Source organism: Molossus molossus, unplaced genomic scaffold (genome assembly GCF_014108415.1).
Source record: "Molossus molossus isolate mMolMol1 unplaced genomic scaffold, mMolMol1.p scaffold_m16_p_10, whole genome shotgun sequence".
NCBI classification, from domain to species: Eukaryota; Metazoa; Chordata; class Mammalia; order Chiroptera; family Molossidae; genus Molossus; species Molossus molossus.
Genome location: NW_023425345.1, coordinates 22797906 through 22811320, shown reverse-complemented (window position 1 = coordinate 22811320; position 13415 = coordinate 22797906). Strand labels below are relative to the sequence as shown.

At 36.4% G+C, this 13415-nt stretch overlaps 1 protein-coding gene across 1 annotated transcript in view; it reads left to right on the top strand.

Annotated features, from left to right (window-relative positions):
• LOC118624307 (alpha-2-macroglobulin-like) overlaps positions 1-13415 on the top strand; it is a 45581-nt gene that overhangs the window by 10825 nt on the left and 21341 nt on the right. The window contains exons 11-16 of the mRNA XM_036252464.1: positions 6322-6483; positions 8684-8911; positions 9136-9199; positions 10326-10468; positions 11056-11205; positions 13117-13281. Of these exons, the coding sequence (XP_036108357.1) occupies positions 6322-6483; positions 8684-8911; positions 9136-9199; positions 10326-10468; positions 11056-11205; positions 13117-13281 (912 nt within the window). The remainder of the gene's footprint in view (positions 1-6321; positions 6484-8683; positions 8912-9135; positions 9200-10325; positions 10469-11055; positions 11206-13116; positions 13282-13415) is intronic.

Genomic DNA, 13415 nt, shown 5'->3' with positions numbered 1-13415 from the left:
CCCACTGATACATCCCTCCCCCACCCTCCCCGCCCTGTCCCCAGCTTTGTTGTCCATGTCCATTGTTCATGCATACATGCATATAAATTCTGCGGTTTATCTCTGGCCCCCAACCCTCTCTTCTGGGGATTGTCAGTCTGTAACCCACTTCCATGGCTCTGGGATAACCCTTTCCTCAGACGCTTATGTTCATTATATTCCACAAATAATTGGCACCATGTGATATTTGTCTTCCTCTTCTTGGCTTGTTTTGCTTAGGATAATACTCTCCAGGTCCCTCCATGTTGTCTCAAAGGATAAGAGATCTTTCTTACAGCTGCATAGTGTTCCATTGTGCATATGTACCACCGCTTTTTTATCCATTTGTCCACTGATGGACATTTGGGCTGTTTCCAGATCTTAGCTATTATAAATAGTGCTGCTACAAACATGGGGGTACATATATTCTTTCTGATTGGTGTTTCAGGCTTCTTAGGGTATATTCCTAGAAGTGGAATCACTGGGTCAAATGGCAGTTCAATTTTTAATTTTTTGAGGTAACACCATCGTGTTTTCCATAGTGCCTGCATCAGTCTGCATTCCCACCAGCAGTGTACTGGAGTCCCCTTTTCTCCACACCCTCGCCAACACTTCTTTGATGATTTGTTGATGGCGGCCATTATCACAGGTGTGAGGTGATACCTCATTGTTGTTTTAATTTGCATCTCTGATGATTAGTGATGTTGAGTATTTCTTCATATGTCTCTTAGCCATTTGTATGTCCTGTTTGGAGAGTTGTCTATTTAGTTCCTCTGCCCATTTTTTTTTTTTTTTTAATCCTCACTCGAGGATATTTTTCCATTTTTTGTACAGATAGAGTGGGAGGGAGAAAGAGGAAAGGAAAGAGAGAGAGAAACATTGATGTGAAAGGGACACATCGAGTGGCTGCCACCCACACGACCAACCAGGGCCGGGGACAAACTGCAACCGAAGTATGTGCCCTTAGCGGGAACTGAACCCGGGTCTCTCCAGACCCCAGGCCGGTGCTCTAACCGCTGAGCCAAACTGGCCAGGGCTCCTCTGCCCATTTTTTAATTGGGTTCTTTGTCCTCCTTTTGTTGAAATGTATGAGCACTCTCTATATATTGAAAATTTACCCCTTATCTGATGTATCATTGGCAATTATGCTCTCCCATACGGTGGGTTACCTTTCCATTTTGGTAGTTTCTTTTGTTTTTTGTTTTTTGTTTTTTGCTGTGCAGAAGCTTTTGAGTTTGATGTAGTCCCATGTATTCATTTTCTCCTTTGTTTCTGTTGCCTTAGGTGATGTATCAGTAAAAATTCTGCTGCGTATGATGTCTGAAATTTTGTTGCCTACATTTTCTTCTAGGATTTTTATGGATTCATGAGTCACATTTAACTCTTTTATCTATTTTGAGTTTATTCTTGTGTAGGGTGTAAGTTAATGGTCAAGTTTCATTTTTTTGCATGTAGCTGTCCAATTTTCCCAACACCATTTATTAAAGAGGCTGTCTTTACTCCACTGTATGCTCTTGCCACCTTTGTCAAATATTAATTGAGCATATTGTCTTGGGTCTATTTCTGGGTTCTCAATTATATTCCATTGATCGATCTGCCTGTTCTTGTGCCAGTACCAGGCTGTTCTGATTACAGTGGCTTTGTAGTATAACCTGAAATCTGATAATGTGATCTCTCCAACTTTGTTCTTGTTTTTCAAGATAGCTGTGGCTATTCGGGGTCTTTTTTGGTTCCATATGAACTTTTGAAGTATTTGTTCTAGTTCTGTGAAGTATGTCGTTGGTATTTTGATGGGGATTGCGTTGAATCTATAGATTGCTTTGGGTAGTATGGACATTTTAATGATGTTAATTCTTCCAATCCATGTACAAGGTATGTGCTTCCACTTTTTTATATCTTCCTCTATTTCTTTTTTCAATGTCCTGTAGTTTTCTGCAAATAGGTTCTTTATTTCTTTGGTTAAGTTTATTCCTAGGTATCTTAATTTTTTGCTGTGATGGTAAATGAGATTTTTTTTTTTTTTTTTTAGTTTCTCTATCTGTGAGTTCATCATTGCTGTATAAAAATGCCATTGATTTCTTGATGTTAATTTTGTATTCTGCTACTTTGCCAAATTTATTTATTAATTCTAGTAGATTTTTGATGGAGTCCTTGGGGTTTTCTAAGTATAGTATCATGTCATCTGCGAATAATGACAGTTTCACTTCCTCCTGTCCAATTTGGATCCTTTTTATTTTTTCTTTCTGTCTGATTGCTGTGGCTAAACTTCCAGTACTATGTTAAATAGGAGTGGTAAAAGTGGGCATCCTTGTATTGTTCCTGTTCTTAAGGGAAATGCTTTTAGTTTTTGCCCATTGAGTATAATGTTGGCTGTAGGTCTTTCATATATGGCCTTTATTATGTCAAGCTATGATCCCTCTAATCCCATATAATTTTTATTTTCATTTTGTTTACGTTGTGTATCACGTTTATTGATTTGCTAATATTGTACCAGCCTTGCATCCCTGGGATGAATCCACTTGGTCATGGTGAGTAATTTTTTTGATGTATTGCTGGATTCAATTTGCTAGTATATTGTTCAGGATTTTGGCATCTATGTTCATCAGGGATATTGGCCTATAGTTTTCTTTCTTTGTGGTGTCTTTTTCTGGTTTTGGAATTAGAATTATGCTGGCCTCATAAAATGAGCTTGAAAGAGTTCCTTCTTCTTGAATTTTTTGAAATAGTTTGAGGAGAAATAGTTCTTCTTTGAATGTTCAGTGAAATTTCCCCGTCAAGCCATCTGGGCCTTGGCTTTTCTTAGCTGGGAGAGTCTTGATTACATCTTCAATTTCCTTGTTGTTATTGGTTTGTTCAAGTTTTCTATCTCTTCCTGGTTCAATTTTAAGAGACTATGTTTTCTAGAAATTTATCCATTTCACTTTTGTTGCTGTATAATTATTCATAATATTTGTTAACGGTCTTTTGTATTTCTGTGGTTTCAGTTATTATTCTCCTCTTTCATTTCTGATTTTGTGTATTTGGGTTCTCTCTCTTTGTTTCTTGGTGAGTCTGGCTACAGGTCCATCAATCTTGTTTATCTTTACAAAGAACCAGCTCTTTGTTTCATTGATCCTTTGAATTGTTTTTTGGTCTCCATGTCATTAATTTCTGCTCTGATCTTTACTATTTCCTTCCTTCTACTTGCTCTAGGGTTTTCTTTTTGTTTGCTTTCTAATTCTTTAAGTTGTGAGGTTAGATAGTCCATTAGAAATTTTTCTTGTTTCTTGAGGTAGGCCTGTAGTGCTATGAACTTCCCTCTCAGAACTGCTTTCACTCCATCCCATAGATTTTGTGTTGTTGTATGTTCATTTTCACTGGTTTCCAGGAAGTTTTTAATTTCTTCCTTGATCTCCATGGTAACCCATTCATTGTTCAATAACATGCTATTTAGCCTCCATGTTTTCAAATGTCTTTGCATGTTCTTGTTGCAATTGATTTCTAGTTTCATGCCATTGTTTTCTGAGAAGATGCTTGATATGACTTCAATCTTCTTGAACTTGTAGAGATTTGGTTTGTGTCCTAATATGTGGTCTATCTTTGAGAATGTCTCATGTGCACTTGAGAAGAATGTGAATGCTGTAGTTTTGGAGTGTAATTCTCTGTAGATATCTATTAAATCCATTTGATCTAGTGTTTCATTTAGAGTCTGTGTTTCCTTGTTAATTTTTTGTCTAGATGATCTATCCAGTGATGTCATCAGGGTGTTGAAGTCCCCCACTATGATTGTATTGCTGTTGATTTCTCTTTTAAAATCCTCCAGAAGATTTTTAATATGTATTGGGTGCATATATGTTTACCAAGGTTATATCTTTCTGTTGGATAGATCCTTTCAATATTATGTAGTGACCTTCTTTGTCTCTAGTTGTCTTTCATTTTGAAATCTACTTTATCAGGTATGAGTATTGCTACCCCAGCTTTTTGTCCTTTCCATTTGCTTGAAAGATTGTTTTTCATCCCTTCACTTTCAACCTATGTGAGTCTTTTGTTATGAGGTGGGTTTCTTGTAAACAACATATGTGTGAGTCATGCTTTCTTATCCAGTCAGCTACTCTGTGTCTTTTTATCAGAGCATTCAGACCATTCACATATAAGGTGATAATTGATATATACTTAGTTATTGCCATTTTTGTTTAGTGTGGTTCTATTTTTCTTCCTATTTCTTCTACTAGTCACAGCAGTCCTTTTAGCATATCTTGCAGTGCTGGTTTGGTGTTAATATATTCCCATAGCTTTTTTTTTTTTTTTTTTTTTTTTTTGTCTGGGAAGCTCTTTATTTGACCTTCTATTTTGAATGATAGCTTTGCTGGATAGAGTAGTCTTGGATTCAGATCCTGTTTTTCATGACCTTGATTACTTCATGCCACTCCCTTTTTGCCTGTAATGTTTCTGTTGAACAGTCAGCTGAGAGCCTTATGGGGTTTCCTTTGTAGGTAACCTGTTGCTTATCTCTTGCTGTCTTTAAGATTCTCTCTTTGTCTTTAAATTTGGCATTTTAATTACTATGTGTCTTGGTGTGGGCCTGTTTGGGTTCTTCTTACTTGGGGCTCTCTGTGCTTCTTGAACTTGAATGCCTTCTTTCTTCACCAAGTTAGGTAAGTTTTCTGTCACTATTTCTTCAAATATATTCTCTAACCCTTGCCCATTTTCTTCCTCTTTGGGCGAATGTTATTACGTTTCCAGTTGTCCCACAGTTCTCTTAGGCTGTCTTTCTGTTTTTTTAACTGTTTTTTTTCCTTTTGGTTTTTTGATTGGTTGATTTTTTTCTACCCTGTCTTCTAATTCACTGATTCAGTCCTCAGCTTCCTCTACTCTGCTGGTTAGTCCTTCCAATGTGTTCTTTATTTCTGCTATGTCATTCTTCATTTCCACTTGGTTGGTTTTCAGTGTTTTTATATCTTTACTCATGGTGCTGATGTCCTCACTCATCCTATTGAGCTTCCTCAAGATCATGGCTCTGAACTCTTTATAACCTCTGATAATTTGCTTAACTGCATTTCATTTATCTCATCTTGGATAGAGTTCTCTTGTTCTTTCATTTGGGATTTGTTTCTTTGTTTTACCATTTTGGCTAATTCAGTGGGTTTTGGAGCCTGCCAAATTTTCCCTTTGGGTATTGGTGTTCTGCTATTTGTGGCTCCTTCCTGGGTTTGGATGGGCCTGGGTAGGCCCATGTTAAAAACCACTGTCAAGTCTTACTTTCCTGGGTAGATTTGCAAGCCCAAGAAAGGTTCAGTTATACTCTAGCTTTTTGCTGGTGGCTAGTAGTCTCAGTTACTCAGTGCCTTGGAATGTAGCCCTGGTGTTCTGCATAAGAGGATTTCCAGAGGGTGGGATAGATGCTGGTTATTAATGAGCCTCAATTTGCATTTCTTTGCCTCACCTGGGAAAGGCTGAATCTCCAAAGGGGAAGGCTGCTTGCTTTTCTGCACAGCTCTGCGAAGGAGCACATTGGCCACCGTCCTTTGTGTCCACAACTCAGCAAAAACTCAGAATCCCGGGTGTCCCCACAGAGTTCCAGCCTAGTTTTCCCTCCCTCTGCCTAGCCCCCAGGTGAGTGGCTGTGGCTATTTTAGCACTCAGTCCTGGCTCTCTGTGATGTGGAACGAGCTTGGTCTTTATTCCCCAAGGGCACTGCTCACAGCTAAGACTGCTGCAGTCCGTGGGCTCCCAGCCCACCACCCTCTCATGCCTCTGCTGATCCTACCAGTGCCCCTGGTTATATGGCCCTGTCCTTCTGCTTTTATGTTGCATTTTTCTGAGGATTTGTCTTTATTTTAGTTGTAATTCCCCTTTGGTCCTGGGGGATCATCTGTGTAGCTTCTATTCTCTCCGTCTCCATTTTCACATCCTCCTACACTGCTGTAATTTTTAATTTTTTCAATTACAGTATACATTGAATATTATTCTATATTAGTTTCAGATGTACAGCATAGTGGCTAGACAGTCATGTACTTTACAGAGTGTTCCCCCCAATATTTCAAGTACCCACTTGGTCCCATATAACACTGCTTTATTTTTCTCCTTAGGACTGACTACTACTAAATAAGTGTATATTATTTATGCATTTATTTAACACCTGTCTCTTACTAGATTGTAAGCTCTTTGGCGGAAGTAACTTTGTTGTGTTCACTGGTATATCTCCAATGCTTGGAACCATGTTCAACTTATGGATGCACTCAACAAATATTCTTGATAAAATGAATATGCTTGGTGCCTATTGGGGATTATCAATATAACTGATCCACAGCTTTTAATCTTCAGGTACGCCTAGTGGATGGGAAAGGTAACCCCATGCCAAATAAACTTATCTTCATCAGAGCATACGCTGCTAACTATTCCTCCAATGCTACCACTGATGAGCATGGCCTAGTGCAGTTCACCATCAACACTAACAACATTAAGGATTCCTCCCTCGGAGTCGAGGTAAGTTTGGAAAGAAGTTACCAATAATATGAAATAGCTTGGAAAATGGTAACAACCTAAAAGTAATTAGATTTCCAAGTTGTGTTTATTGCTACAGAAAGAAAAACATTAGAAACTAGAAACCAATTTAAGATCAACTGTGAAAACATTTATTAAAAAGAGGCAGTGTAGTTTTGTAGTTAAAACTGTGGGTTCTAAAAAAAAGTATGGGTTCTTCTTGTGTACTATTGCTGGGAATATAAAATGGTATAACTGCTCTGAAAAATAGTATGGCAGTTCTTCAAAAAAGAGAACTACCATATGGTCCAGTAATCTCACTTCTGTAAATGTAGCCAAAAGAATTGAAAACAGTGTCTCAAAGGCATATTTTCACACCCATGCACCTACTAGCCTTATTCACAATAGCAACAAAGTAAAAGCAACCCAAATATCTATGAACAGATGAATAGATAAACAAAATGTGGTATACACATATAATGTGATTGTATTCAGCCTTAAATAGGAAGGAAATCCTGCCACATGCCGTAATGTGGATGAACTTTGTTGACGTTATGCTAAGTGAAATACCCAGTCACAAAAAAGAAAAAAAAAAATACTGTATGATTCTACTTATATGAGGTATCTAAAGTAGTCAACGTTATAGAAATGGAAAGTTGAATGGTAGCTGCCTGGGGCTGGAAAGAAGGAGAATGGGGAATTATTGTTTAATGGATGTAGAGTTTTAGTTTTGCAAGATGAAAAAATTCTGAAGATTTGTTGCACACTACTTAACACACCAAACTATACACTTAAAATGGTAATTTATGTTGTGTGTTTCTTACCACAATTTTTTTTAAAGGTGTAGTTTCTATAATCAAATAAATGAGATTAAAATCTTGGCTCAACTCTTTTTAATAGCAAATAAACCTCTATACTTCATTTTCTTATCTGTAAAATGGGTGCAATATTAGTACCTAACTCTAAGAATTGTTGTGAGGATTAGAGATATTACATGTTAAAGCACCTAGTAAGCCCCCTTTAACTGCTAAATATTATTACTATAAAACCCATTCAAACATCATTAGCATTTCAACTTTATAAGTTATCGTTCTTACTTTATTTTTGTCCTGCTATTCTAATTTTCTCCAGATTCTGTCCATACCCATATCATTTGCTTTTTATAGCATACAGTCCTCTATTCATCAATGGAGATTTGGATATACATTTATAGATATATGGCTTCACAATAGATATCACATAATAATAGTGATGAAAAACCCCTGCCTCTTAGAATTTTTATATAAACATAAAAAGGGATAAATAATATATTTTATTAATTAACCTTTAAATAGTTGGCATAAAAGCCTTTACCTCTAATAACTTAAAATTGAATGTTTACTCATTCATTTTATTAAGAAGTATCTTGAATACCTTCTATGTGCTAGGCAGTGTGCTAACACTGAAAAAATGAAAATATTTTTTAAATGCTAGCTCTTTTTGATAAGCATTTACACCTTATCACTGGAACATACATTGAGACATGAACAAAGTGGTTTGCTGCCAAAAGCTTCCATTCATGACACTGGGAGGTAAAGATAAGGGTGGGGGGAGCCTGAAAAAAAACTAACAAACAACTTCTACCTGGAGAAAAATTGAAATACAACCCAAATAATGCCTATGAAGCTTAAGAGTCCAGAATCTCAGGAAGCACTAAAAAGAATCAGCCTAAAACAGCTCAGGAGAGGTGGACTTTAGCTAGTTCAGCAAGTCAACTATTGAACCAATGGTATATATGGAAAATATTCTCAGACCCCTACAGTTGCAATATTACATTTCACTCATAATACCTGTTTGGAACTCATCACAAATGAGTCATTGACTTTATTCAGTCTCTGGAGATTATTTAGTCTCCTCAAAGAGGTTTCATAGCTCCAGTGGCTCTGGTTGCATAGTAAAGCGGTTAAAGAAATGTTGAACGACCTTATGCTCTTCAAAAAGATAAACACCAACCCAAGGAGCCTCTTTGGTGCAAAGGCACAAATCATGCCTGCAATACAGATAAACAAAGAAGATCGCCGGCTTCTCTCTCACTTTTTACTATGGAGCAAAAGATTTCTAGGTACTAGTTTAAGTAGAACAGTCAACTAATACAGTTTTGTGAGAACACTGATTCTCTATGAGATATAACCTGTGAAATAATACTGTTTTTCTAATTCATTAGGTCAAACACAAGGATGATACCTACTGTTATAGCCACGAATGGCTGTCAGAAAATCACGAAGCTGTTTCTCACATTGCTAATCTTGTATTCTCTCCAAGCAAAAGCTTTGTCCAGCTTGAGACCATACCTCATGAACTGTCCTGCGGCCAAACTCAAACAGTCCAAGCCCATTATGTTCTGAATGGACAGGTTCTGCAGGAGCTGAAGGAGCTCATGTTCTATTACATGGTGAGAAGTAAGGCCACTGCATTGATTCATCTGTAGACAGACACTCTCTGTGGAGCAAAGATTTATGAAGCTCTTTAGAAAGTCTGTTTCTCTTTTGAAAGTCTGACTTCTTTTAGGGCTAATTGTTGCCAACAGGGATGAAATAAGACAAGCATATCACATAAAGGGAAAGATTTGAGGTAAGATCTTTTTCATTGCCTTTTATTTTCCACCCCCCACCACAGGTAATGGCAAAGGGAGGCATTGTCCGAACTGGGGTTCATGTACTGTCTGTGGAGCAGGGAGACAGTAAGTGTTTTCATAATTCCATATTCCCCCCTCACTCTGACACATTCAACCGTACACTGAAGAAATCTCAGGATTCGTTTCAAATAAAGATAGGCAATTTCTATCTAACCACAATAAAGAAGTTGAAAGAAAAAGCAGTGTTTCCTTTCTTCATCCAATATTTCTTTTCCTTCAGTGTATTCTGTTCAGATTATTCTAGATGTAGATATAGTGGTTTTATAATCCATTCTTATTCCAAACCTTCAAATCATAAACATTCATATACCATCTTCACAAAACAATATTTCAAAATTGTTTTAATCAGTGGAGAGAAAGTAAAATGTTGGAGTGCTTTCTATATACTAGGTTTTGTGCTGAGTGACTTATATTTATGTATCATTTTTTCTTTTCGAAGATAGTTATCATTTATGAAGGGCTTAATTGGGCACTTCAGCCATTGAAATGGACTCTGCTCTCCCCATGAACAAATACGGAACAATATAAATCTGATGGTTTCTCTTATCAGAGAAACTTGCTAGAAAACTATCAGTAAACTGCTCTTCTGTTGCTTTTTCATACTAACACAGAAGACTTACAGAAGTTTAATACAACCTCTTAAGAATCTACGTAGACATTAAAAAATAACTTCCAGAGAAGCACAGTGTTCCTCTTAAGAAGAATAGAAATATTTTGTTCATAAAGGATTGAAGAGGACATAAGGATAAATAAAATAATTGTGTTAAAACTCTTAATGTTATAACTCACAACTTCAGGTTCTATTTCCCTCCTCTAATGTGAGGTCCATCTAGATGAAGTGGCAACCTGAATGTCTCCATACCCTTACACAGCATCAGAACTGTATATACATGAGCAAAAACTTAAAATTGGTGAGAAATCATAATTTAAGAGAGGAAAGGGTGCTTTAATAAGACATTTTCCCCCTAAAGCTAGAGTTCTTAGAGATACAGGGTTCTTATGGGTAATCATCCATTTCTGACACACTGTTTATTATATCTATTATACCTACTAATAGAAACAGTTAACCAGACCAGGCTCCTAACATGGCTTTGTGCAATAGAAAACATTCATTTTAGCCCTGGGGAGATATCTAACTCATAATCATTTCCTCATTGTCTCTGTGCTCCAGTGAAGGGCCATTTTCCTGTGTCATTCCCTGTGGAATCAGATATTGCTCCAGTCGCTCGAGTGCTCATCTATGCCATTTTACCTGATGGGGAAGTGGTGGGGGATTCTGCAAAATATGATGTTGAAAATTGTCTGGCCAACAAGGTGGGTGCTTCATGCCATAAATGTTTAACATTAAACTAGAAGTTACTATCATTACTATTTTCTACATGTGAGCATTGGGACCAAAGGGGTTAAATGAACTCCCAGAGGATTTCAACAAGGTAATGGCAGAGTCACACTAAGAAGCCATTCTTAGTGCAAAATTCTCATGCATTATCTCTTACCATATGATACGATTCAGAGAACCTTGTTCTTTTCTTATATGATGAAATGTTAGAAAATGTATTTTTAAGACTACTAAAGAAACAAAAGAAAAATACAAGAGCACCTAGAATTATTTGCACTCTACCTTGCAGTTAATGAACACTTCACTGTGCATCAAAGGTAACTATGACATCACAAATTTAATAAGTTGTAAAAATAATTAGATGTCATTATAATGGCTCAACTGATTCTTGGATATCAAAGTGAAGTGTAGGGGACAAAAAGCCTCAGGTCTCAGACAGTGCCAACCACCAAGAAGTCAAAGGGATTATGCATGAAATGTGAATAGCACTTACAAAATGCTGCTGAATGTATGGTTAAGTAAGAAAATTTCTTTTTTCTGATCTTTCTCCCCAATTTCTCAGGTGGGTTTGAGCTTTAGCTCAGCACAAGGTCTTCCAGCCTCACAGACCCACCTGCGAGTCACAGCCTCTCCTCAGTCCCTCTGTGCCCTCCGTGCAGTGGACCAAAGTGTGCTGCTCATGAAGCCTGAGACAGAGCTCTCCCCATCCTCGGTGAGTGCCCTCAGCCTCAGGTCAGGGAGGGCCAGGTAAGGGTCTCCAAGCAAGAAGAGATATCTTTTTGGTAGGATAGGATCTATTACACTTATATTTATCTTTGAGCTTTTTGATGTGCACTTTTTTGGCAAGAAAGGGATTACATATGGAGCTAGATAGATGGATTGCATACATACATATAGCTATAGATAAAAGCATGCTGCATCCCAAGTCCCTGAAATCCTAGAGCTCTATGAAACCAATAATGGAGTTTTCAAGCTATTTTTAACATTTTGAAAAGCCTTACGAAATTACATATTTACTTGCGCCAAGACTGCACGGGTTAAAGGAAATATCAAATTTCTGTTTTCATAAGAATTGTATCAGTTGAAATACTGAATATCCTGAGAGAAACACAATTTTCTGAAGGAAAATGTTGTAACGTCTCTGAAGAGTAAAAATCGGGAAAAATGAATTACTATATAATAAATTACATTAATAACTGGATTCTTTTAAAATATTGGGTTAACAAAAAATAGAAAAAGTGTGCGCTGGAGTGGAACAATAAGAAACCACTTAACAATGTGTTCTAATAGTCACTTGCTCATATCTTAAAGTGTTCAATATGAAGCTAATTGGAATAACCTCTTATTGATGTTTTCACCAACAAAATTTTACAAAGAGACATTTATATTTTTACTTCTTTAAAAGAAAAACTTACAAGACGGATTATTTTTTTGATCCTTCTAGTGAAATTTAATTGAAAATATCAGAATGCATCCAACGAAAGTATCAAGTACATTTCAATAGTGAGATTAAGGGGATATGTGGGAAAATAACATTAATGTTTTGTGTTTGTATAACAAAATTTTATAATTCTCAATGTATTTTATTATTATTATAACAACCCTGGTGGGTAGAAAAGGCAGAAAATTCTATTAACGTGCTAATAATAAAGCAGAAGCTTTCAAGTATTTAGTAGCAGACCTGGGTTAAACACGAGTTCTTCTCAATCCTTGATAGTGTTTTACTAATGAAACACTTTGCTCCAAGTAGCATAAACTATTCATTCAACACATATCCAGTGCCTACTGTGTGCTGGTGTTCTAGGCATCTAGTAGTGAATTACTGGAAAGATAAAATTCTGTGTTTGCATGGAATTCACATTTTCATAGATAAGACAGACAATAATTATATAGCATGCTTTGGAGAAAAATAAGCAGAGAGGGAAGATACAGAATAGTAAGAGGGAGCTCCTTTGAGAAAGTGTCTAATTTCATTACATTACTCACTTTGCTAATCTATTCTTATCAATCAATTTTAAATTCCTATGCAAATAATACAATACCTCTATCAGCATTTTTATGTCTGCCTTACTCTTCCTTTTCAAATGAATTTGAAAGCATCATTTTCAGTATTTTATACTTCAAGTTGTATGTATTTGTAAAGATCTGGAGCATTTTGTTCCCATGAACATAAGAAAATACTACCCTGTTCTATATAGAGGATATATACTTATTCATGTACCTGCTTAGAACATGTATCTGTGAACTTTGTTATACACTGAGCAAGTTGCTCACCACCAGGTAGAGACAAAACTATCATTTCATTCTATCATCTTAAAGCTTTGTACAATGTCTCACATATAGCAGACTTCAATTTCTCTTAATAAAGTTATATTTCATTCCAGTATGGAGTCTAAAATTTGCTTCTGAACTATGTAACAAAGTATTATGATCCCTGCTTAGATGGGAATGTTTTGACCTTGTCCTAAAATTGTTAAACATTTTCAAAATCATCTTCTCTATAAAATATCTAAGCAATGGGGATACTCAAAGACTAATGGTGATTATTCTTTTATTTTGTCCTTCCACTTAAGAAAAATAAACCATGAATCAGTTTACCATTTTATCCTTTGCATTTGTACAGGTTTATAACCTGCTACCAGTAAAGGACCTCACTGATTTCCCTAGGAGTTTGAATCAGCAGAGGGAAGACAATGGAGACTGTGTCAGCCACAAGGTCTATGTCAATGGAATCGTCTATTCCCCAGTATCAAATACAAATGAAAAAGATATGTATAGCTTCCTAAAGGTAAAGTCCTTATATTGTACATAGTCAGTTCTTAAGGTTTAAAAAATATTATACATGTTTCAAAATCAATTATTTTAATGCCTTCATATTATAGCTGAGGGTAATGGGACATATAGAGCTCAAGTGACTTCTCC